This window comes from Vidua chalybeata, chromosome 1 (genome assembly GCF_026979565.1).
Source record: "Vidua chalybeata isolate OUT-0048 chromosome 1, bVidCha1 merged haplotype, whole genome shotgun sequence".
NCBI lineage: Eukaryota > Metazoa > Chordata > Aves > Passeriformes > Viduidae > Vidua > Vidua chalybeata.
This window is the reverse complement of record NC_071530.1, coordinates 43620323-43646156: the sequence shown is the minus strand read 5'-3', so window position 1 is coordinate 43646156 and position 25834 is coordinate 43620323. Positions and strand designations below refer to the sequence as shown.

General features: G+C 38.5%; 3 protein-coding genes across 7 annotated transcripts in view; 2 read left to right on the top strand and 1 right to left on the bottom strand.

Annotated features, from left to right (window-relative positions):
• NPHP3 (nephrocystin 3) overlaps positions 1 to 19153 on the top strand; it is a 32896-nt gene extending 13743 nt beyond the window's left edge. Inside the window, exons 16-28 of one of the 2 annotated variants that reach the window (XM_053955434.1) lie at positions 898 to 1036; positions 1833 to 1997; positions 2474 to 2571; positions 3337 to 3459; positions 3790 to 3979; positions 4122 to 4363; positions 4755 to 4830; positions 5979 to 6106; positions 7759 to 7999; positions 9020 to 9145; positions 9467 to 9582; positions 9775 to 9951; positions 19083 to 19153. In XM_053955434.1, the coding sequence (XP_053811409.1) occupies positions 898 to 1036; positions 1833 to 1997; positions 2474 to 2571; positions 3337 to 3459; positions 3790 to 3979; positions 4122 to 4363; positions 4755 to 4830; positions 5979 to 6106; positions 7759 to 7999; positions 9020 to 9145; positions 9467 to 9582; positions 9775 to 9951; positions 19083 to 19101 (1840 nt within the window). In that variant the 3' untranslated portion in view covers positions 19102 to 19153. Of the gene's footprint in view, positions 1 to 897; positions 1037 to 1832; positions 1998 to 2473; positions 2572 to 3336; positions 3460 to 3789; positions 3980 to 4121; positions 4364 to 4754; positions 4831 to 5978; positions 6107 to 7758; positions 8000 to 9019; positions 9146 to 9466; positions 9583 to 9774; positions 11416 to 19082 lie in introns of those variants that run through there. The other variant, XM_053955443.1, reaches the window with a different exon arrangement.
• UBA5 (ubiquitin like modifier activating enzyme 5) lies at positions 942 to 20768 on the bottom strand. Of its 4 annotated transcripts, none has more exons than XM_053955471.1 (12): positions 20623 to 20742; positions 19565 to 19610; positions 19373 to 19462; positions 18559 to 18668; positions 18058 to 18144; positions 17416 to 17500; positions 16463 to 16567; positions 16166 to 16293; positions 15632 to 15767; positions 15094 to 15169; positions 14212 to 14318; positions 942 to 1024 (listed from the first exon to the last, which is right to left on the bottom strand). In XM_053955471.1, exons 1-12 carry the CDS (start codon positions 20655 to 20657, stop codon positions 998 to 1000), a joined length of 1032 nt encoding a protein of 343 aa, XP_053811446.1. In that variant the 5' UTR covers positions 20658 to 20742; the 3' UTR covers positions 942 to 997. The 4 variants fall into 4 exon arrangements, with proteins under 4 accessions (XP_053811446.1, XP_053811440.1, XP_053811465.1 ...); XM_053955465.1 differs by lacking the exon at positions 942 to 1024 and adding an exon at positions 11297 to 13634 and having other exon boundaries at positions 20623 to 20768; XM_053955490.1 differs by lacking the exon at positions 942 to 1024 and adding an exon at positions 11297 to 13634 and having other exon boundaries at positions 19378 to 19485; positions 20623 to 20642.
• Positions 20767 to 25834, top strand: part of ACAD11 (acyl-CoA dehydrogenase family member 11) — a 29177-nt gene continuing 24109 nt past the window's right edge. The window contains 7 exon segments of the mRNA XM_053955452.1: positions 20767 to 20832; positions 20834 to 20869; positions 20871 to 21163; positions 22933 to 23032; positions 23256 to 23381; positions 24748 to 24909; positions 25340 to 25504. Coding sequence (XP_053811427.1) covers positions 20767 to 20832; positions 20834 to 20869; positions 20871 to 21163; positions 22933 to 23032; positions 23256 to 23381; positions 24748 to 24909; positions 25340 to 25504 — 948 coding nt within the window.

Genomic DNA, 25834 nt, shown 5'->3' with positions numbered 1-25834 from the left:
TTTTGCTCTTCACTGAGTCTGAATGCAACAGGAACAGAAATCAAAGAGTGTGCAGTCACCACGTTGATGCTAAGTGAATCCAATTAGTTGTATCTATTTGTTTTCAGGTCTTCTATTTCTATTTTATTTTAATTTGTTCTTCTTTATGTGTGTATCAGTTGCTTCCGTGGTTTTTAAAGGTACTTGGAGAATGTTGCCATTGTGTTGTTAAACAGTGAAATTCAGGTGTGTTGTATTTACTGATGTACCAGAGAGTTTGCCCCATAGATTTTTAAGGCTGCAAGGAAGTTCAACAACTGTTTAGTTTAACTTCCTGCATATGGTCCTTAGCCTTGTGGCTTCCTGCTGTGGAGAAAATTAATCTTCCCTGTTGTGAAAGACAATACCTCATAAGTGCATTGGCTTCTTATTAACCTAGACTTCATTTTGTTGAGAAAGATGTGTTTTTAGTTAAGAGACTCCCAGAAGATGATACACTAATTGGTAATTTACTCCGGGTGACTGATTTCATTATTTTTGTTCTCATTTTATGTTCTAGAAGACTTAATTGCTCCTGAAAACATGCTTTGTAAATGCATTAAATGAAATAGCAGCATGTGGTTTTATCTTTATCCATCCTCATGTTCTTACTTGTACTCCTGCTGAAGAAAAGAACACTGCAACCTAGATTTTTTAATAAAACTGTTGCAGCTATTTAGATAAATCAGACAATATGACAGAAATTGGCTTGCAAGAACTCACCTCTTCTTTGTTTAAATCTCACCAGGTGCTGTGCACCTTTTGAACCCAGTAGGAATCCAGAGAATATTTGAGATAGAGCTCTTCTGTAGTTTCAAATCAATCTTACTCAACCAAATTTAATATGCTAAACCTTACCTTTTTTGTCCTTCTGCTCAGTGTTGGAAATACAGGAAATATTGATGAGATTCTTCAGCAGTGTTGCCAGTGTCAAGACACAGTGTCACTGTACAGGCTTGTTCTGAGATCAATTCAGGAATCATTGCAGAGTGATAAAGAGAAAGACCTTTTGAGAGAGGTAAGCAGAGAATGCATCACTGTTTCTTCAGGTAATGAATACTCTTCCCTGTAAAGAGTTTTGCTTAACTTAAAAGTAAATACAAATTTATCTTAGTTCATATGTATGATTCAGAGATTATTGTATATTATTAGTATAGAAGGGACAATTTAATTAATGTAATTACATCTGTTGCATAACTATATAATGTATGACTGCTTTGTGTTAAATATCAAGTGAGCTGTTGTCTCACAGAATAAAGCAGGATTTTTTCACTATGATGTGATACAGAATTAGCACTTCCTTGCTGATCACTACCATGATCTAGTGATTAATTACATTGAGCATAGTAAATGCAATCAAAACATGGTGGCTTGTGAATAAAGGCATTGCTTATTACATTTCTGACTCCTCTTCCTACCTTTGCAGAATTTCCCTCTTGTGCAAAACATTTTTTTAATAAGGACACAATACTCTTACTTGCTACTTCTTTGGTTCTGGCTGCATAAAGACCCTTAGCATATTTTACCTAGATGAAAGTTTCTCATGATAATGGAGTTACTCTCTCCCAGTGTTTTAGAGGAAAGTCTGAGGAGCCATTTTTTTGCCCATTTGGTTCTTTATTAGAATATTAAACCATTAACACTGAGGTCTCTTCTTTGAGATAAGGGCGTGTATAGACAGGGTTTTGGCTATAAAATTTTTGGCTATAAAATTATCACAGTGATAAACAGTATTTTTCTTGAGATTTCAGTGTAACTAAGCTCTACAGGAACTATTGCTGACTGTATGAAATCTTGTTTTCTGCTTCATGCAGATACTGTGTGTCATTGGTGTCAGCCACAATGGGGTGAGTGAGTCAGAGCTGATGGAGCTTTATCCTGAGCTGACTTCTGCAGTGCTGGCCTCACTCCTTCATAGCCTGCACAAAATGTGTCTGCTGACATATGGCTGTGGTTTGCTGAAGTTCCAGCACCTCCAGGTAAAATTTGTAATTCTAAACATATGCAAGTGAAGCTCCAACCCCTGACTCCAGGCCCTGTTTTTTTGGATAAGTTCTGTTGTTAGCTACTTAGGCCTTGAAATGTATGTTTGCTCATCCATTTTCCTTAACATCTGGTCAGATTTAGAAACATCTTGAAAACTACCAGAGCTGTGATAAAGCAGTATTGCTGAAAATCTGACCTTTCAAACCTTTGTAAATTTCTAATCTATTAATTGTGAACTGCATGTATCCTAGAAAACATTGCCTTCCCAAAAAAACAAGAATTGAAAGAGAAAGGAATATTGCTTGAATAACCAGAGCTGTGGTCTAATGTAAGACAATTTGTTTGTAGTGCCTTTGTCATTGAAAGCTTTTCAGTTCTACAGCATGAGATGTGTTTCATCACCCTGTGTATCATCAGCACTTAAACAAATTAAATGCATTCTCTTTCTTTTAATTATACTGTCTTTCAGGCTTGGGAGATGGTAAAACTAGAGTATATGGAAGCAGGTGAAAATGTTATTTCTGCCTATAGACAAAGACTAGTTGAATATTTCACCATGCAGTTAAGGTAGGTCAGAATTCTTCAAGGAGTGCTAAATTGCAGATTTCACGCTTCATAGATATTTTGGTTTCTTCATATGTTTTCTTAGAGTTTAGTAAATTATTATGGCAAAATAACTATGCAAAATTGTCAGTTTAATAGTTTACTTATTGATAACTTTTTAGTCTTGGAAAAGAATGAGGTCTGTGAAGGGAAATGGGCATATGATAAAGTGATTGTGGGGAAATGTAGGGCATGAATTCATGCCATACATTATTTTGTTGTCTCCAACCCCCCAAGGATTTTTAACTCCCAGTAAATGCTAGGAAAATTGAGTTTGCTTGGACTTGAAGCAGAAAACCACTTGTGTTCAGCAAGCAAGTAGCACATAGATAAGAGGAGATCTGATAGGACAGCTGAACATCTACAAGTTCATATCTAGCTTGAAAACTGATTTGCATTTACATCCTGAGTTACATGAGTCCCAGCTCATGTAGGGACAACACAAGAGGGCCACCGTGTGCCAGACAAAGGAGGCACAAAGGGACAGTGGGATCCTCCAGCGAGGCAGTCCTGCTGGCAGGCTTAGATTAGCCCATATGGGATGGAGAAGCAGCTTCCTGTGGAGTGAAATTAAAATGAACATATAAGAAAATGGAGTACATAGCTTCTTACAGTAATCTGTTCAGACATTCAGGTGTGGAAATTTTATGCTTGCCTGGTTTTCATAGCAAATTGACAAGATGTTAGGTCTGTTGGAGTTTTAATTTTCATTTGTTTTTCTTTCAATAGTCAAGACCGAGTGACTTGGAGAAGTGCAGATGAACTTCCCTGGCTCTTCCAACAGCAGGGAGATAAGCAAAAGCTACACAAGTGTCTTTTGAATCTCTTTGTGTCCCAAAACCTTTACAAAAGGTACAAAGGTAGAAACTGCTTTGGCCATTATAAACATTTCATATTTATTTTTTTCAATATAAATCAGAAAGTGACAGATTCAAATAAATAGTAGAGGCTGAAGTGCTAAATGCTGTTTCCATATAAATAATGTATTTTTCCTATTCTGTTACACCCTGGGGTTGGTAAAGGAATAAATATTGCTGTTGAATAGTGTTAGTCTCCATGGATTGTCTCTGTAGATGCTGTAGCATAACAACAACATTTGTTCATGTAGGCCTTTTTTTCTAAGCTAGCATTGGTCTGAATAGAGGGATATCAGAGATAAGATTCTTTTCCTTGTTAAAACAGGGGACATTTTGCAGAATTGCTGAGTTACTGGCAGCTGGTTGGGAAAGATAAGAGCTCTATGGCAGCTGAGTATTTTGACTCTCTGAAAGAATATGAAAAAAGCAGTGAGGGAGAGGAAAGTATGATCTGCCTGGCTGATCTTTATGAGACCCTGGGACGGTTTCTTAAGGACCTAGGTCTTCTCAGTCAGGTAAGTGCATTTAGAGATTGTTGTAACAGCAAAAAGGCAAATGAAGCAGAGCTCAGTGTGTGCTTTCTAAGGCAGTCGTTAAGTTATTGCAGCATAGAGGATGCTGCCTGCTGCCCTCATGCTCTGGCCTTGGCTATTACAGGCTGTAGCTCCTCTGCAGCGCTCTCTGGAGATTCGAGAGACCGCGCTGGATCCAGACCACCCCAGGGTGGCACAGTCACTCCACCAGCTGGCAGGAGTCTATGTTCAGTGGAAGAAGTTTGGAAATGCTGAACAGCTGTACAAACAGGCATTGGAAATCTCTGAAAACGCCTATGGAGCTGAACACCCTCGGGTGGCCCGTGAACTTGATGCACTTGCAACCTTGTACCAAAAGCAGAACAAGTAAGCGTAATTACACTGCTATTTTTGTTTTATGTGGAGGTAGTACAAAAAAAATTAACAGCAAAAGTTTTTGTCCTGAAGCCAGAATTTTTCTTTGGTTCTTTTTTTTTGAGTTCAAATGCAACCATGAGCATCCCCTCTCTATTCTTGTAGCAGGACACATAGGAGGGGCCAACTTTTGTGCTTAGTTTAACAAAAAACTTGTAGAGATAAAGGAGAAACATTGTCTGTCCCTAATAATTTTGTATATTTCATATTTGAAAAAAAGTGCAATTATTCTCAAGAATCTTAAATTTTCAAATCTGTACACTTAAGTAACTTAGAATCTTTCCAGGATGCTTATTGACACTACATTTGACATTCTTCTCACACTCCAAATAACTACTTTCAGATATGAACAAGCTGAGCAACTGAGGAAAAAGTCCTTCAAAATACGCCAAAAAGCAGCAAGGCAGAAAGGCAGTCTGGTAAGGCAGTGCTTTAGATATTTAAAACGAGGTACAGGGCATGTTGCAATTGTGCAAAACAGATGATAAATTGTGTCAGCAGAGCTGACAATGCTCCAGGGTTTTTGGTAATTGTGGGCATAGGTAGTGAAGTATCTTAGCAGCAGCTTTGGTAACTGTCCTTTCAACTCTGCTGGAAGTAGAGATGTGTCAGTACAACTGGAATGGAGTTGAAAGAGGTAGAAAAGAAACAAGTGGATATATACATTCCAGAGGTGCAGAATTACGGCCAATACAATTGTGTGTCAAAGTCACAATGGAAAAGGGTGATCTACAGAGTAGTTGAGGCGTTTATCCTACTAGTGAATGCAGTGCTTACTGCAGTGGAAAATCCCAGTAAAAGATTAGGTGACATACAGAGTTTTCCCCTGTTTTCTTCTCCTGTGTTGTTTTTTTGCTACAGGGTTTCTCTTGTCATTTTTCAGCTAAGAGTTTATCATGTAATGCCTGTACTGTTAGAGTCCAGCTAATAACTCCAGAGCTCATGTTGTAGCTCTAATGAAAGTAGTAAAAACCCATAAACATGTTGCTATTTCCACAGTGATTAAATAAGAATGAATTTGGTTCATGAAGATTTGGTCTATTTCTGTAATGAGTTCTGCAAAAATATTTCTACCAAGACTGCAAAGATCAAAAATAAGCAGAGTACACTTTTTACTTTGATTTATTTTGCTTATAAGCATTAACTTGTTTGCCCATTTTAAACAGATTGATGTGAAGCCTTGAGTAATATTTTATATGCATTTGTATATGGTGTTTAGGATTGGAGGTTAAATTGATCTTAAGTTTGGAGGTTCTAAACCTAAGAATTCAATCTGAACTGGTTTTTTGAACTGTGTATTTTAAGCAAATTAGCATGTCTGATACAGGGAGAGAGGTGTGACCGCACAGTAACTTGTATTGCCTGGAAATTTTCACCAAAATGTCACATTTTTGGTGCAATTTGCTGATATATTGTAAGAAAGCATTTGCTATGTAGCTCAAAAATAGAACTTAAGGAGGATTATTGTGCTACTTTGGCACCAAACTAAGTCTTTTGGTTTTCTGTCATTAGTGTTAAACTTCAAAAGTACTGGTGACTGGCTTACATTTCCTTCTTTTTGCTGTAGTGTGGCTTTGCTCTCCTGCGTCAAAGAGCTCTGCAACTGGAAGAGCTCACGTTAGGCAAGGATACGTCAGATAATGCTCGAACCCTAAATGAGCTTGGAGTTCTCTACTACCTGCAGAATAATCTTGAGTGAGTTGTACTGATTGTGGCACATCCACTGAGTGTTCTCAGATGTCTGAATGGAGGCAGAGCAGGGAGATCTAGCACTAAATGCAGACAAATGATCAAATACTTGTCCCTTGTTCATTCTACTGGTTTTTGTTCACTGTGAAATTCAGTCCTATTTTCTACTTGGTGCTGTTGGTGTGGGTATTTACCAAGTCAGTGCACTTCCTGCATTCAGAACTGAAGTTCCACAGTTAATTAGCCTTTGTTGTAAATTCCAGTTTTCTCTCAAACTTTTGCCTTCTCTGCTCAGCTTCACTATCTTGTGACTCTCCTTTGTAGTCTTCATCTTTGAACAGCAGGATTGTTGTTTTTCTATGACAGTATTACAAGAAGTCATGTCCTAAATATTCGTTGTGATCCTTCAGCTTTTACCCTGACGTCCTGCTAAAAGCCAGAAAGGGCCAGAATGGCACAAAGGTGTTCTAAAAGCAGTCAGAAATAAACAGGAGTGTTGAAGAAGGGGAATAAAAGGTGCAAGATAGTTCTGATATTGTGTTCAACCACTCTTCACATCAACTTCTTTAGCTGACAGAGGAATCTAAGCTATGTGTTATGAGGGAATTGTAAAGTCACCTAAATCCCACTCTACTGAACTGAGTCTTTTCAGAGAAGAACAGAAGTGCCCAGCAAAAAAGCAAAGAGTGAGTTCTGGAAGTACTTTTGCTTCCAGTTCTTCCTGTACCTGATGTTTAAGGCACCTGTAGCTTTTGGATAATTACAGAAGTATATAATTATTTAGGATCTACATACAGAATCACGATCTCTGCAGTGAAGGAATTGATTTTTAACAGTTGTTGGACATGGGGAGTTTTCATCAGTTTACCCTCATGAAATGACTGATTATAGAGGAGTAATATTTTATCTAATCTCATACAAGATTGTTTAATATTCCATGTTATTCATATGTAGTTCCTGTTAAATGCAACCTACTTCAAGAGTAGCTGTATCTCCACTATTTCATAGGTGAGAAAAGGTATAAACTTTCTAGTGGAGGTTTAAGGAATTTTTAAAAATGGATATCCCTGCTCTGAACCAGCAAGTCCAAGACTTCATGTAGTTGAGATGAAATCAGTGGCAGAAGGGTATGTCACTTAATGAATAATTATTTGTCACACATGATCGTCCAGCCCTTGCATAGAGTGAACACCTTTTGACACTTGCCTAAGAGCTCCAGAATTGAACCTACAGTTCTGTGTATAAATGGTCTTTTTTCCTCTAACGTAAAATAGATTTTTCCAATTTACTAAGCCGACCTTTTGAGAATAGCATGACAGGGTTTGTGTGGATGTCATGATGAGAAGCTGCCTAGTACTAATGGATGCTATCAGTCTTATGGGGGGATCACCTGTAGTTTTGATAGAGGAGCTGCTGTAAAGCTGAAATGAAATAGCAGCTACCCTATAATAGAAATATAATAGAAATACCCTACTGTAGCGAGATAAAACGTGCTCTTTGCTTCAGTGGTGACATTACACAGAGTCTTTTCTACTTTGTCAGTTCTGAACAGATTCTACTATGAGTTTCCAAGGCTGAGTTTGTTGTTTCAAACAGGCACTTCAGCCTGTACAGATGTTACCAGCTTTAAAATATTGATGGGCAAATATGTTGTGTAGGACAGCAGAGCTTTTCCTGAAGCGCTCCTTGGAAATGCGGGAGCGAGTCCTGGGATCCGACCACCCAGACTGCGCGCAGTCCCTGAACAACCTGGCAGCCCTGTACAATGAGAAGAAGCACTATGACAAGGCTGAGGAGCTCTATGAGAAAGCTTTGGACATCAGGAGGAGAGCCTTAGCTCCAGATCATCCCTCCTTGGCTTACACTGTGAAACACCTGGCAGTGCTGTACAAAAAGACGGTGAGGACACACCTGTTACCTCTTCTGATCACCTAAATTAACTGTAATGTCTTTGTCTTAATGGAAAAAAATAATGTTTTAGTGGGTAGGGATAGTTCTTTTTACACGACGACCTTGAACTTTACAGTCAGTTTAAGGGTAACTTTTAGAATTATGAGGGAGATAGCCGTTTACAGATAAACTGTCTGGCTGAGCCACCTTCAGCTTCTGTTGACTCAGTGAAAGATGAGCATTACTGCTGTGCAAAATGCACTATGAGGAGTAAAATTAACAGGAGTATAAACTTCTGCATTTCATAACTTCAAAGTGTTATGAATATTTGTGTTTGTAGATGGTTGTTCTAACCATTAGGTATTATTAGTTTAATAGTGATATATTGTTTCCAACAGTTGAACCAAGATCAAGTTCAGTCAGTTATAAGAATTTTATTTATTTTATATTTTCACATTTTACTGTGCTTCAAAGAGAAAAAAGACCTTGAAGATAATCTCTTAGATCAAATTTGCTTATGTTTTTTTGGAAATAATTCTTACATGCTATTGTCTGCATTAAATGGTTTTGGGTCATGTTATTTTCTGCTCACTTCAGCTTCTAATTTTCATGCTGCTGGAAGCTGCAAAGCCACTCAATATTTGCATCAAAAACCTCTTTGCTAGTTTGAAGGAGCGCAAATTAAAAGTCGGTGGAGACAGTTATTTTGATAAAAAGTACAACTGAAAATTCTTTTTACAGCCTTCTTAATGAGACACTCATGGGGAAAAAATAAATTAAGAAATGAAGAAATAGACCTAGCTGAGAAACACATTAACTGGAGTTGAATATGTCCAGTATTTGGAAAATTAGGGTCTAATAAATAGTCATGATAAATAATCTATGCAAAATATACATATTATTTAGCAAAGTTTATCCCCTTGTTCTAGAAACAATTATATCTTCTCCAAGGCTTTTGTTTAAAATAGTTTTTGCTGTTACCATCTTGATACCAGAGAAATGAATCTTTTTTTCCCCTGTTATTTCTAGGGCAAACTTGACAAGGCTGTTCCTCTGTATGAGCTAGCAGTTGAAATTCGACAGAAGTCATTTGGCCCAAAACATCCAAGTGTAGCAACTGCTCTGGTAAACCTGGCTGTCCTTTACTGTCAGATGGTAAGTTTTTCATGCCTAACATTTATTTTTCCTGTCTTAGGCTTTTTTATGACCTGTACCTAAATGAAACAAAAGAAACTTGATTGCATTGAAAAGGGAAATTCCTTATAGCATTTGCAAATTCTTGGGTTCCATTTTAAACATTGAAAGCATATTTGGCAAGGAAAATGTATGCAGGGAAAAGATCATTGCGGTGAATGGTAGGCATGATACTGCATCTAGGATGCATTGATACTATGTTGGCAAAAAAAAGCCCATGTAATACACATATGTATCAAAGAAATACACATCTGTAACAAAGAAACTTTTTGCTACCCAAAGAAAAAGCAGATTGAAGCTTTGCCTCTCTATGAACGTGCACTAAAGATTTATGAAGACAGCTTTGGTCAAATGCATCCTCGCGTGGGGGAAACACTGAAAAACTTGGCTGTGCTAAGGTAAGATTATATGCTTCAACCCTATAAATGCAAATTACTGCATGAAACAAAACATCTGGGCTTGGGTACTTTCTAGGAAAGTAGAGACTTTTAAGTACACTGCTTTGATAGTATGGTGTATATTTCTATTTAAATAAATAGAGAAACTTGTTTTATTTGCTTGTTTCGACTTTGTTTTGCTCTTTTCCAAAGCTATGAAAGGGGAGACTTTGAGAAGGCAGCTGAACTTTACAAGAGAGCTATGGAAATAAAAGAAGCAGAGACTTTGTTGATAGGTGGAAAAGCAACTTCCCGACACTCATCAAGTGGAGACACGTTCAGCTTAAAAAGTGCATTATCACCAAACGCTTTGCTGGAACATGGACAAAGGTGATACAAACCTGCTCCAAGAAAAAGGCAGTCTCTATTGATATTAGTAGACAGAAAATTACTAAGACAAATCCATTTTTCTAAGGATTATGTACTGTTTTGGGACTGATGCCTGTCTTCATGAATTCTGCCTTAACTTTGCAGACTGTATGGTACACAGTGAGCTTCTTTCATTGTACATGGGTACACACATTAGTTACTAGCTCAAGTTGTAGCTAATAGCAAAAACTTGATGCCTCCTAGCCTAAGTGCCAGGACTATAACAAATTAAGCTGAACCACTTGTATAAACTCTAAGAGGCATTTCTTATTTCTGTGTTGTAACAGCATGGCTTAGAGGATTTGTGTATTTTTTTATCATCAATCCTTCCTGCCTTTTTACAAGCCTTTAAAGTTGTTTCTGAAGAAATGGTAATTTTGAAAAAACTTTGAAAATACTGTTTAACCTCAAATTTTACCTGCAGGGTTATTCCAGTTTAAGCAAAGTTTAATTCAAGGGAGTTGAGCAAAATTAAGTGGTTTCCTTGGGAAACTAGGGTATCTAAATATATCATCATCCTGTACAGTTAAAGCTGTTGTACGGTTCCACTCTGTTCAATAAAAATACTTCCAGTGAGGAATCAGAATGAAGATGATTATGGCCAATTTCCTGTTCTTAAACCTTTAGCATTACTTTCACTGTTTAATCTTACTGAATCCTTTAAAATATAAGAATGTTTGTATTAGCTGGGAAAAACTAGTGATGCAAAATAATTTGCCATCAGATAAAGAAATATTAATCAAAGAGAGAGGCAGAAGGAAAGACAGACAAATACACATGCAAAAAAACCCAAACAAAAATACCCAACCCTCCTCCCCTCCAAAACCTCAACCTACTGTAATTTTTTCCTCTAAAGAATTATCAGATGTCTGGTCTAGCTTGTCACGTCTATTCTGATTTTAACATCAACAGTGGTACATCTTCCTCTCCTACATAGTTTCCCTTACTGTTCCTAGTTCAAATAAGAAGTTACTTTCTAGATCCTCAGTGTTGCTGAACTGTTATTCTTCTTCCATTGCACAACTTCTCTCCAAATTCCTCATAAGTTGCACGGTTGGTTGTGGAATAAGAAAAAAAATTAAAATAAAAAATTGGTCCCTATAAAGTAGCAGATCCCAACCATCCATTGTCCTTTAGCAAAGAGGGTGAGGAATCCATGTACCTACCCTGTGAACCCAAAGAAAGGTTATGAGACAGCTTCCATGGAATTGTACCTCATGGACAGCAAGGAAAAGTCATTTCTATATATGTGATATGCCAGATAAAACTTCTGTGTAGGAGAGCTCCACCTCAAAGCAGAGTGTCACCAGTTTCAATGGAGATTTAATTACACTGTGAGAATATCAACATCTTAATAACATTCATGAGACACTGTAAAAACTGAACACTTTTAAAAGATTGCCCAATAAACAAAGCTGGACTTAATCATGGCAATGTACTTTGATTTGTTAGTTCATAACCAAAGAAGCAATAAATATTCTATTGTGTTTTACAGTTAAAGTACATTATACTTGTAAATATCTTTTTAATTAAAAAAAAAAAGAATCCTTAATGCTGCTTTTTTGCATGCTGTTTATTTTTAAATAATTTTACCCATTGCACATAAACATCTTTTATTTATTTTCTGATTATTTCAAATTCTTCTTGTATATACAAGTTGAAAGTCTAAAGTAACACAGGAACCATTTTGTGTACTCTCTAACAGGGCATACAAAAGTGTATTAATTCCCTCATAAAAATTTATGAAATTTGCCTCTCCTAAAGTTATCAATCCTGTGATAGCAGCCAAATAGTTAAGAGTCAGGATCAACTGAGCTGTTGTAGAAGTGAGTCAGCCATTTGCCTCAGGATCTCCAGATCCACACAGTTGTGTGCCTGACTTCTATTGTTCCCAACAGAAAGGTGAAAGTCACACAGAAATGTAAATAACATGTAAATTGACATTGGATCAAGCTAACGTAGACTTAGTGACACAGATTCAAGTATCTACATTTTAATGGTCTCATTATTCTATTTCCTATCTTTCTTTGCAGTTCATTTCTAAAACCTGGTTTCTCCAAAATAGAACTCAATCCAAAAAAGCCACTTCAATTTTACAGTATAATGCCTCACACTCAAAACCACCCAAAATCTCCCTCACTGGTTTTAGAAATTATTTTTCTGTGTATAATGTAATTTGATGTCAGCTGAGGAGGAAACTGATTTTGAATTTTGTAACCATTACTTAGAAATGAAACATTTTTAAAACTAATTATTAGTATAACTAACAGGTATTCATTCAGCTACCCTAAGAAACAGAAGCACCACCATGGTATTGCTGTCTCTTTTCATTTTAGTGGGATTCTACTACTACTGCCATTACTAGCTCGCTCTGTGTTGGCTGCATCACATTGTGGAAAAGTTTTTTGAAGAGCCCTATTTGGAAATATTTGTATTACACTTCCAAGGCTGAAATGATTACCAAGTTCTGGATCAGATGCCCACAGTAGTTAAAATATTTGAAACTGATCCTTCCAGTTCTGCAGGGTATTGGTGCTCTAGGATGCAAATATTTACAGGTCAGTTTAACACGTGGCCATTTAAAAGGTTATATGACTGTACTTATGTCATTTACAAGACAAATACAACAAGTGAGCTACTCCAATGAAAATATTTGCAAAACTAACAATTTATAGCATCTAATTTTAGAAGACTTTCTCAGCAAACTCAGACTTAATATAGCCCATGTGAAGGGGAGTGATCAGAATTATAAACTTCCAGCAACCAACAAAAATATAATATTTAGACTTCTGAAAAGAGAGACAAAATCTCCAGTTCTTTCCAATGTTGCTCATAATTTTGTCATGAAAAGCATCTGCCAGACAAAATAGTGGCATGCTGCTAATGTAATAATAACAAAAGACTTCACCTTCTTACAGTATACTCAAAACATCACATACAAAACATAGGCAGCTGTTTAAGGACAAGCAGCAGCAAAGCTGCATTGATAAAGAAAATTCCATCCCAGGGATATTTAAGGCAGATGAAAAGGCTTATATGTTCTCATTACTCAGAAAAAGTAGCCACAGCATGATCCATGCCAAGACTTTAGACCAGTGAATGACAACCAAGTAAAAGTGCCTGGAAACTCAGGAGCAGCAACATGAGAGAGGCATTATCATCTACCCTTCACCCACTCAGTCCACTCCAGCAGATTTCATCTTTCCCTTGGCCTGTTCTATGTGCTATTCTCATTACATGATAGGGTATATAATGTGCTGTGCCTGCTTTTTTAGTTTATCTAGGTCCCTTTATTTGCCACTGAATATCTGGACACTAGCAGTGCTGAGAAACTAAAATTTACAGTAGGACAGCTCTATCTGTTAATAAACACATGATGAGAAAACAGAATATGAACATGTAAGTCTGTGTCCTTCCTGTCCCTGTAACAGTTCTGTTTCATCAGAAAAGGTAAGCTTCAATTGAGAAAAAAAAAAAAAGGAAAAAAAGTAAGAAGTCTGGTCTTCTCAAAATCCAAGGTCCATCCAAACTCATGAAAGTTGCACTTAATATTTGTTTTCCTACATGTTTCTCATTTTGGCCATGAGTTCTTCTAGGCTTTCTTCAGACTCTGCTACTGTGTCCCCAGTTATTAAATTCTCTTCCTGTTAGGAACAGGAAGGAAAAGTTGTCAACAAAAAAAGTAAACAAAAAAACCCCACAAATCAGCTTTATTGCTGTTACACCACACCATCTTCCTAGAAACAGGCACTCAGTTGTGAGATTAGGCCTAAGTGATTATAAGCTTCAGTTGTAAACTATTTTGACTAGGAGTTAGAATGTTCTTACTGCAGGACATTCAGGTTCTATGCTCCCCAGGTATATTCATTGTTCTCTGACTACATACAGCTTTTACAAGCTATGTATGGTAAAAATTAACTAGTCACCAAAATATCAACTGAGAAAGTGACAGCTGCTGTCCTTCCCCCAGCCCCCAGATGCATTCATTCCTATCATCTCAGCAGTACATTCACACTAGCATCCCCACTTAAAGAAGTACCTTTCCCAGGAACACAAAACTGGACGCTAAAAAACAATAATCAAATGAACTGAGGTCACATTACACTGGAATTGTTCAAGATAGAATGCTGTTTTAGGTTTAAAAAGTAACCAAACTGGCTGGTATTATAAATTTAATCTACAATGTGTTTTTCAAAAATTCATAAAGAATAAGTACATTACCTTGTCTGGGATAGTATATGCTACATTAATTCCCTCAGGAAGCTCAGGTACTGGGCCAGATGCAGCCTTCAGCTCGTCTTCTGAAATTTCTGATACTAATTCAATGCCTTTGCATTAAAAGGAAACAAAAACTCCATTAGAAGTTAGAAAAAAAAGTTCTTTAATCACCAAGTTATCACAGTAAGTGGAAAAATGCAGCTACTTTCCCAAAACATAACTAAATTGAACTAGAAATACCTTTGATTTCAACAACTTCTTTCCATTATCAATAGAAAATATTTTCCCTTTACAATATACAAAATTATAGACTACTTATGAACCAGAATGGCATCTCTTCTTGTCCTCACCATTTAAACTTTACCCTAAGGACACTTCTCCCAGTTGTAAGATAAGATTATTTTCTATAGCATGTAATAAACAGAACATATATCTCCATTCTTAAAATGGTTATATAAAACACATTTACCATTCCTTAAGATAATTCCTTCTAATTCAAAACCCTCAGTGGAATGTAAAAATCCATGGTATGCCTCAGCACAGTGCTTATGGAAATGACAACTGCTCTTTAGTATATTTAAAAAGAATATGCAGTTAATACATCTTCTCATATCTCTCTCATCTTCAGACCATCTTCTGAGGAAGTTTTTTATTCAAGCAGCAGTTAAATTTTGAGCCTAAAACATCACATTGCACTCAAAACATATCATCAAGTTGTAGTAAAATTACGTTCAAAACCTGTGAAAAGCCAGTAAAGTTATAAAAAAGCCACAGCTTAAGTTATAAAAAATAGGAACTAGAAGAATTCTATCTACCCTAAACGGTGTTCACCCAAATGGAATCTCAGTGTTGGGAAAATAATTTAGTCTCCAGGTGATGACTTACCCCAGTCATTGTCTTCATGTACTATTTCTTCTTCCTTTTCAATTACTTCTTCTTTTGGTCTTGCAGCTTCTTTTTTCTGGAGGAAAAACACAAAAAAATAAACCCCTCAATAACCAAAATTTAACAGTCCAATTTCCAAAACAGCAAAGAAGTTCAAGCCTAATATTCACATTTCTTCCAATATGTAAGATAAAAAGGTTCTAAATGGTGATTGCTTAGGAGCAAAAAGGCGGAATACCTGCAAGTTCAAAGAAAACACCAAACACATTAACACTCAGAAACATATGACTGCTAGAAAAGTTTGCATTCAGTTAAGTAATATTTTCTTCTACATATTTCCTCAACCTTTCTTCCTACCCTTTACTTGAAGGTAACTGTTAAGTACTGTATATTTAGAAATGTGTGCAATCATCTGAAGACAACTGCTGCAAACTGGAGTAGCAACAAACATTTTCTTTTACTACAGATTTGCAACTTGCTTTGTTCTCTAAGAAAAGGGAAATGAGAAAATTGACCCACAAACCCAAACCATTTTTACCTTATAATTTTCTTGCTGTTTTCTGCAATTGTGGTCACTACATTGGGGGTTTGGCTTCATAGACATAGTTGGGAAGAAATCCTGCATCGCATTGTAACCAAGATAATAACTCACAGTACCAAAATTTAACAGGTATCTAGAAACACAAAGAAAGAAGGAGCTTGTAATACAGGTGCAAACCTAAAACTTCAGTTGTTCAGGGAATAATTTTTCCTCAAAGAACTTTTAGAATATACTTTCAGACTCATAGAGTTGTAATGTGAGTTACTGTAATTGCCTTAAATCCAGTTATACTGTAGACAGCTGGCAACAGAATAACTGGATCAATACAGAATCCCATCTTCTCGTGGTGTGTGAGAATAACTCAGCTACCGGCAAGAGAAGTAATTTATTCTTTGTCCATGTACAAATTTCCAAAGACAAGTCAGCACTGCAGCATTTTTTATGTATAATTTAATGATGCCAAATCAGAACATGTTTAAATATTTGAATATATTGCTGTACACATCAAATAGCAACAACTCAGTCACTTACTTGAGAACATTTTGTACAAGCATTCCTGCCACAACACCCATGGTTGTAGGAAGACTAGCTGCACAAACTCCTTCTCTTTTCAATGTCTTCTCATCAATATTTGCAGCTACTACCAGTGGAGGAGCACACTGAGGGGCAATAGAGAAATTAAGCTGTAAAAAAGCATTCAAGAAATCCCACAGAATTTTAAGGTACTGCATCAGCTGTGCCAGGATCACACTCACAAGGCCAGCTAATCTTCACATTCCCAGTCCCACTCTAAAAGGCAAGTGAGCAATTCAGCGAAGTACCACGTACCGCAAAACAAGCAGATTCACCAGGGATGATCAGCTGGATGTGTCCTGACACTGCATTTTCACTCACTCCAGACTCCATCCAGATTTGTCCAAGTTCATTGCAGGCCTTATAAACACAGAAACACACACATCAGCACTGCCGAAGTTTAATGAAAAGAATAGGAACCCAAACAATTGGGAGTCATGAAACACATTCATCTCCCTGCTTTCAGGCAAAAAGGCTGTGGTCAGAAAAAGGTACATGAAGAGATAGAAGAGAAACTATTTATCAAAGGACAAATCAAAGAGCAAATTAAAGTTGCCCTCACGAAGCCAGCCCTTTGTGCTTTCCTGAGGACCTGTGATGTTCTAGCACATACAGGCATTAGTGACCCAGTTACAGCACACTACAGAATATAATTCCACAAACTATTTTTAGAGGCTTGGGTATAGTGTATCTGTGTGCCTTCCCTGCCTGCAATTTATGGATCAAGTCAGCTGAAGGGTAAAGGAAAACATACATTTGGCATATACCCTACATTGGCTGCTACTATAAAGAAAATCAGTTTGATTAAATAAACAACATTTTTAGTATACAAAAAGTCATGTGAAATAAAATTAGCTATAGAAAATCTTTAAAAGTTTGTAAGATTTAACATACCAGCCTTTGAAAATACCGTTATATAAACTCTGTATAATTACCATTAGAGTAATTAGAAAAGACAGAGTTTACTACGCTTCCATCTTTTACTAAACATTAGCTGATAGTAACTTTAAAGTCTTTAGTGATATTTATATTTATACACATAAAATGGGTTTATAAGAACTGGGTAAAAGCTCAGATTCCTCAAGCCAAGGGGGACATTGCTTAGGAGATTGTTTTTAACTTCCTGTCTTTTCTATAGTTCCACAATTCCTGACATTATTTATTGGAGAAAGCAGACTTCCACAAGCTCGTGCCTTTGGTGGCCTTACCGTGTTAATGGCCATGCGAGCTTCAAAGTTGTCCACGCAGCTTAGAACCAGATCCACAGGCTTCCCTTCCTCCAATGCACCGTTACTGAAACAAGCATCAGAAATTTACAGGAACTTGCCGGCAGAACAAAACACCAACATGGCAACCAACATGCTGCTTTAGAGCACAGAAGCCCAAGAAAAGTGAATTTCTAACAAAGCTTGTGCAAATGCAGTACAGGACACAACCAGCATCTTAGATCTGCAGTAGAAACAACACCATGCTGAAGCTGGGATTTAAATATAGGGGCATTTTAGACTGTTTTATATAGTATACACTCACAATACCAAGTACTGGAGAATTTTATCTTTGTACAACAGAACTGCAAATGGTGTAAGTAATTTCAGATCTCTATGAGATGCACTACTTTCTTCTTCATTTTATAAATCATACCTGAAAACTACTACAGAGCACTCAAGATATGATCTGATCTGTTTTCCGTAACACATCTAGGCAGGAATGTCTTCATGTACATATATTTCCCAGAGGTTTTCAATTGGAAGTTATTAAATTGAAAAAGAGCCCCAACAAGAAAAACGTGAGGCTGTGTAGAACCACAGATCAGCAGAACTTAGCAATATACTAAAGTTGGGGGATTTTACCTTATTCTATCCATGAAGTGCTCAAAGTTGTCCAGTGTTGTGATGTTGTAGTTATGTACTTCAAACTGAACGTCAGGATTAATGTCCCTTATGGAGGAAATAATAGGAGTCAGTGGTAAACAATACAATGATAATTTGCATTTTTTTCCCTAACTTCACGAGTGTTGCTACAGTCTTAAGTTTCCACCCTGAACTCTAGAATTCACCCATATTTGTCAAAAATTCAGATTAGATAAGAAAAAAAACCCACAACACATATGAAGTGGCATAGTTTGTACAAAGCTTCTGAGCAAAACTGGCTATACTTAAAAAGTAGACTCACATTAATGTTTTGGCCAGTACAAAAATGTCTTTGAAGTATCAGTATTCCCCACAAATATTTTATACTCAAATTCCCAAATTAGATCATGCTCCTTTGCAAATTATTAAGAGTGAAACATTGGTTTTCTGGAGCAGCATCCTGGCTAAATACATTTTGATACCCAGTTCTCCAAGTTATACCTCAAAGTATGTTCTGCTGCTTGCACTTTACTTAATCCAGCTTGATGAGGTTGGAAGAAGAGTCTGTTCATGTTTGCCAGTTCCACTTTGTCATAATCAAACAGAAGCAGCTACAACAAAGATTGTTTTAACATGTGTGAATCTCCAGAGACTCTGCAAACAGAGCACTGTGGCAATTTTGAACAACAAAACTAATTCTAAGACCAAAGCCACAGAAAACTCCCCCAGCCAAACTCCCTCTCTCGGAGGCCCATTCAGTTCACATACAAGAGGTACTAACATCATAAGGACGTGAAAAACTGAACCAATCCGTTAAGTCATTAAAACTAAGAATAGTCAACAGATTAACCTGTATGAACAGTATCACCTCTATTATCACCTTCCTACTTGCTGCCACATGACAAACTAATGTTTGTGAAAAAGATTTCTGTTTGTCATCTACTACATTTCAATTGCATGATATAAACTTGGTTCTTTATGCGAAATACGCCCTCGTTTTTCTTTATTTTGTTTTCTTTTGGCAGTAATCCTTTTGCAGCATGAAGATTAGAGAGATGGGTTCATATAAGAATATGGAGATGACAAACATCCAAACAAGAACCATCCACATGATACAGAATCAAGCCCTAAATAAATCAATTTTATCAGTGTAATAAAAATACAGACTCTTCATGTGCAATATTTAGACAAGTGCTGTTCTTGAGTGCTTTCATCACAACATTTTTTATTTGGGTAAAATCAAATCAAATTATTTATGAAGAGGACTGGTCCATCTACTATAAAGATAAAGAAGAATAAAAAAAACTCTCATTACCTTACCAATGCCACATCTTGTCAGCATTTCAGCAGTCACACTGCCAACGCCCCCTACACCTACTACTGCAACTGTGAAGGTACGGATTTTCTGTAGAAAGAAATAATATACAGCTATAATAAGTCAGTATCTCAAAAATGGTCGCCCCAGGGAAAAAATGCAAGTAATGTTTCCTTACAAATAGAATCCTACCTCATAGTCTTTGACAATTCCCATTCTTTTTAACGCCATCAAGCGACTACAAAAAAAAAAAGAAATGCAACGTTACACAGAAAATGTTCTTTATGTTTCTAACAACAATTTTGCTTTTCAGGTATTTTAAATCACATTTGCTTTAGAAATAACCTCACCAAGCAATAAACTCAAGCCTGCTGTTTCTACTGCAGTTGTGATTGCCAGCTACATACTGTCTGAGTGACAGAGTAGATGCTTTCCTATTTGCACCAGAGTCCTAACCCTGCAGAAACTCTGGTAATATCGATGAAATCAGGAGGACACAGATATTTTTGTAAATGAATCCCTGATTTACAGAATGAAAGGTGACACTTTTTTTTGGTAATGAACCATATGGCAGCAAAGTAGTGAAGACTTGCACTGTTTTCTGATCAATTTGATTAGATTAACGTAACATAAAAAAATAAATAGAGACTATCAGGTTTTGAGGATAACTGAAAGGATTTTAAAGTAACATTTTATCCCTTTATGGCATTTTTTCATGAAAGTACAAGTATCAACATGTATTAAGGAAAAATAAAACCAAACCCAAACCAACAAAACAAAAGCCAAAAAATAATCAGATTTCCAGAAGGGAAGGGGTCTCTAGAGCTCAAGAATTCTATAAACCAACCTTTAAAATAGGCAATTTGGAAGAATGAGAATAAGACATATAATACCAACACCTGTCCCCTTTACTAGCAGTCTAGCTGAAAAACTCACAAGGTTTCCTTTCCCTCTCCCTCTCCGCCTGCATTGTAAAGCAAGATAATACAAAGTAACCCTGACATCCAGCCCTGCCAGCCCAGCCAGGTGGGAAATCCGAGCGCATCCCTCCCGGAGCACCTGCCTCCTGCACTGCCCCCTCCTGAGCACACCCAGCCCCATCCCTGAGATTCCCACCCGCCCGAACCTCCTCCACCTCCATGTGCCTCTCCCGCTCCACCCAGACCCACCGCTCCAGCCCACGGCCTCCCCGTTCCCCATCCTCCGCACGCTGACAGAGCCCCCGCAGCGCTGACAGCCCCTCAGGGCACCTGTAGGGGTTGGAGTCGGTCACCTCGGCGCTCATGGTGTCGATGCGGGCCCGCGCCGCTGCCCGCCCGCGCTTCTCCCGGGCCAGCTCTTCCTCCAGCTCCCGCACGCGCCGCTCCAGCCGCTCCAGCCGCCCGGGATCCGCCATGGCAGCGACACGTCTGCGCCCGGCCCCGGGAGCTTCCGGGAAGCGACGGGGCGGGGCCGGGCCGGGCCGCGCCGGGGCCGCCTCCTCACGGCCGGCAGCGGGGGAGGGCTGAGGGGCGGTGTCCGCCTCCCGGGAAACGTCGTGTTCCGGAAGAAGCCACCGGGCCCGACAGCCGGGGGGCTGCGAAGCGCTTTCCTTGGTGGACCGAGGCGCCGCCGGGTGACCCGGCCGGGGCGGGCTCCGGCGCGGCCTCCGAGGATGGCGGCGGAGCCGGGCACTAGCGAGGTGCGGCGGCAGCACCGCTTCGACCAGGGCAGCCTGGAGCGGTACCTGAGCAGCCGCTTGCCCGGCTTCCCTCGGCAGCCCGCGGGCGCGCTGGCCGTCAGGCAGTACAGGTAACACAGGTGATGCTGGTGACAGGGCACTGACACAGGTAGCGGGGCCGCCGCCGCTCCCCTGCCCCGGAGCGCCCGGGACGGCCGAGCAGAGGAGCCGCCCGCCGCCGCCCGCCAGGGAAAGTGGTCAGAGATAGAGCCCTTTGCCGCCGACATGGTGGGCAGCAGCAATCGATGGAGTTTTAAGATGCATTCTGACTTAGTCCAATTAAAGACATGTCCCAGCTCATCCGCTGAGCCCCTGGAGAAGACAAAGTTGGCGGTGGCGGTCAAAGCGACCTTTGTCACACTCAGCCTGTGGCTGGCTGTGGGCGGGCTGTGTGTTGGGTGGACTTCCCGCTGTCCTCAGAGTACACCCACTATTGTTTTTTTTGCCTACACATAAATCGCCACTGACCGGCTCCATCTTTAATTGCACAGCAAATAGTAATGTTCATAAGCACGCACATAGCTTAAGAAATCAATGGTAAAAGCGTTAGGCTGTCGCCAGGTAAGCAAATGCAGTAAGGATGTGCCGAGATTGCCATTACTGGAGCATTATGCGGTGTGCCAGGGAGGTGCTACACCCGGGCTCCAAAGCCTCTCCGTTCTATAGAGCACTGAGTTCGTTTGCATTCAGCAAATCAGTGGTGTGGCTGCACGACTTCATGTCGGGAACTAACAGAAGTAACGTTATTCTAAAAATAAGGATTAATTCCTTTGTAGGCATGACCTTGATTAACTTATCTGCAGCTATTGCTAAGAAACAGTGAACAATTTTTCATTGTCTTCTGATGTAAATAGAAAACATTAATTCATTCAGTCTGCCCTAATCTTCCTATATACCTCAGCTGAGAAGACTTTAGTAGGAGGGGCCTTAGGAGAGTAGCTAATAGTAAAGTCTGCTAAAATTTTGTTAGTATTTATGCTTTTACTTCTTTGTCTTGTAATTACAGTTCAAGGCTTCAGCTGGCCTAAATTTGTTTTGCTCCAAGCAGAGTATTTGTTAGTTAAACTTTTACAAACGAAGCCCTAACTGATTTGGGGAGAAAGGAAATGTAATGGGAGGAATTATGGCAAAAGTTAATTTGATTTTTATTTTCCAATAGTTGTCTAATTGTTTATTGGACTAGGTCAGAATACATCTTAAAAATGAAGCAGAACAAGGAGAGAAAAGCATGCAGATTAACACAGAGCCTTGAGGAAAATAAGGACCAGTGGGTTTGATTGGAATATGATAGACAAGCTGTTATGAGGGGTTTAACTGGGTTGTCCTTCTCTTTTACACGTGATTAAAATGGCTAATTTTCTTTGTGACTTCAACATACATTCTTTAAAATTTTACAGTTCTTATAGGGTATACCTTAAAGTTAATCTTTGGATGTGATAATCAGGCTGGCAAACAGTGGGGCTTGGTACTAGAATCATCAGTAATTTAATCATAGAATAGAATCCTAGAGTGGTTTGGGCTGGTAGGGACCTTAAAGGTCATCTAGTTCCAAACCCCTTGCCGTGGGCAGGGAAACCTTTCTCTAGACCAGGTCGTTCAGAGCCCCATCCAGCCTGGGCTTGAACACTTTCAGAGATGGGGCATCCACAACTTCTCTGGGCAGCCTGTTCCAGTCCAGATTTGAAAAAAGCCCTCAACACAAAACAACAGTGGAGAAGATGCTTTCCCCCATTTTGTTCAGATCAAGCCACAATGCATTTTGCAAGTATCATTTCTGTTAGAAGTTTACAAATTTGTAAATACTTGGATTTTTGAGTAATTATAGTCTTTCTCTTTGCAGCTCAGGCCAGTCAAATCCAACCTTTTACCTTCAGAAGGGTGGGCAGGCTTTTGTGCTCAGGAAGAAGCCTCATGGTCCCCTTTTACCTGGAGCACACAAGGTAAGTAACATTCTTCACTGAGCTCTAAACACTTTGTTTTGCAGGTGACCAAGGTCTATACATGATGGTCCAGCACACTGATGAATGTATTCAGAAATGCAGTGAGTTGCTGGATTATTTCCCATGTTCATGCTCTACATATAATTAAACATTCAAGAGGATTCACTGTGCTCATTTCTCTTTGGGAGGTATAATTAAACCTAAATTTCTGTGTCTTCTGCAGGTTGATAGAGAATATCGTGTGCAGAAAGCCTTATTTTCGGCTGGCTTTCCAGTGCCTGAGCCCCTTTTGTATTGCAGTGACGTTTCTATCATTGGAACAGAGTTTTATGTAATGCAGCATGTGCAGGTTGGTCCTCCTGTGTGAGAGATTCTTTCTTTCTCCCTACTCCAAACTGCTTTTAAATTGTCTAAAACCCTTCTGTTAGAGCCTTGCTCAGCACAGTCTTGTGGTATGAGAGTAAATAATCTTCTGATGTTTTGGAGACATGCTAGCTATGAGTGGTTCTCACAGATTTCAGCTTCTCCAGGGCTTATTTTGCACTTTGTTGAATTTTTTACTCAGTATTTAACCTCTTGTTCTTATTTGAACTCTTGGAATGATATCTTGAAATGAGGCAATATTGCTTCTGTGAAAAACATACACAAATCAGAGGGAAAAAAAAAATCAGTCTATAACATGAATCTTTGGACATCCTGGAGGCTTTTTAATATTGAAGATAGGTGCTGACATACAATCCCCTATTCTTGAAAACAAAGCAGGATTCCAGTTCAAAAACTAGTTTCAGAAAGAACACAGCATATCTCCATTTGTGGTCCACCACTCTGGGGGTGCTGTAGCTGAATTGATACACTTTTTATTAGATTTTGGTGATTTTGAGCACAAGTCTGCTGTATTGTGTAATTTTCTTTTTTTTTATCCTCTGGGAGGAAGAGTTGAATTCAGGCCTTTTCCTTGCATCCTGTTCTGTCATCAGGTTCACTGGGAAATTAGAAATGTAAGTTTGTGGGCCAGTTTCTGTAGATTAGGTTAACCTTCCTACAAAAACCATAAATCAAGAGTAATAGAATGTAAGGGCTGTGAAAAATTTGAAACAGATTTCTTTCATCAAAGATGGAGAATTTTACTGGTTTTGATTAGAACAAAGTGATTCCTTAAAAAGAAACCTTGTTACATTTCTAAGTATGTAAAAGTACTGTCTGTTCATTCTATGATGGTCAGCACTTTTTAACAATTGTGAAAATGGAACAACAAGCCTTCTAAATGTATCTTCTAAATGTATCCAACTGCTTTTAAGGAGAAAAAGAAGCGAATTTATTTGGATTGTTTGAGTCTTTGTACCCACAACCTACTCATTACCTTTCCTGCTCCTCCTTTCCCCTGGGGTCTTTATTGCTATTTTTTCTGCAATTTAGCTTTTAGAGACAATACAGTAACATTGTTTTTTTCCTGGTGCTTTCAAGCTTGAGGATACCTGGATTGAGTGCTCTAATTCAGAATTTCATCTACAGATACACCATATACTAATAACCTGGGTTTGCTGTGAATCCCTTCATTGGCCCTGGGTGAGGAATAAAATAAATGAGGAAGGAATTTTTGGTTGCATAGGAAGTATTGGTTCACTACATTTGGTTTTGGTTGTGGAATGTATAGTTTTACTTCTTTTCATCTGATGTGTATGTCCCACCAAATACCTGTTTTATGGTATTTCTAGGGTCGCATTTTCCGAGACATCTCTCTGCCTGAGGTGGGCCCAGCAGAGCGTTCTGCTCTGTATCTTGCAATGATAGAAACTCTGGCCCTGTTACACTCCTTTGATTTACAGTCATTGGGTCTCCAAGGATATGGTAGAGGACCAGGATACTGCAAAAGACAGGTACAGATCTTAACATTCTCCTGTTTTGTCTGTTCTTTGAATGTTTATTTGATTTACAAGCTAAATTGTTAATTATTAATGATTGTATTTTAGCTATTAAGCCTTTACTTAGTTCAATGAATTGTGCACAGTCTGAAGCCACTACTACATTCAGATTGATTCTGTAATGCTGTGCTTAGGGAATGATATGCATTTGCTTTTGGAATAACATTAGATTTGGGCTATGTAAATAGGATTGAAATAGATGTAGTCTTCATTTCATATGTTGATATCTCAGTTCACATTTGCAAATACAGAGGTACTGGGTTTTACTGAATTTTCACGCAACATGTTGATAGCCAAAGCCCGGAAGCATGTGCTTCAAAATTTTGTACTCTTGAAAAACTTGTGAATCAACTGAAAAATCTGTTGGAGTGTTTGTATTTTTAAGGTATCAACTTGGAAAAAACAGTATGATGCAGCTGCTCATACAGATATTCCTGCCATGAACCAGCTGGCTGAGTGGTTAGCAAAAAACTTGCCACCTGATGATAATGAAGAAAGCCTGATTCATGGGGACTTCAGAATAGATAACATCATCTTCCACCCAACAGAGGTATTTGAAATGTATTTGTACATTTCAAATGTACAAACAGTAGGTTTTGGCCCTCCATTTGTTTGTACTCCTATCATGTAATGGAACACTTATATATGGATTATTTTAGGGCATGAAACATCTTTGAAAGAAACAGTAGAAAACTGAACTCTTCTCTATACTCTGTGTAAGGTGTTCAGGTACCTAATACAGTCCTGGCTTTCATTGCAGGAGCTAGATAAAATCAGTGGAATCACAGAATCATAGAATGGTTGGGAGTGGAAGAGACCTTAAAGATCATTTATTTCTAACTCCTTGGCCATGGTCAGGGACACCTTTTACTAGACCAGG

What these genes read in the sequence shown, in the direction of transcription:
- UBA5 (XM_053955465.1), bottom strand. Translation starts at nt 20,768, where the DNA reads ATGGCGGATCCCGGGCGGCTGGAGCGGCTGGAGCGGCGCGTGCGGGAG. An exon ending in CTTGTACAAAATGTTCTCAA is followed by an intron (nt 15,768 to 16,165) that starts GTAAGTGACTGA and finishes TTGTGTTTCTAG; the next exon opens with ATACCTGTTAAATTTTGGTA. An exon ending in CATATACTATCCCAGACAAG is followed by an intron (nt 13,635 to 14,211) that starts GTAATGTACTTA and finishes TGTTCCTAACAG; the next exon opens with GAAGAGAATTTAATAACTGG.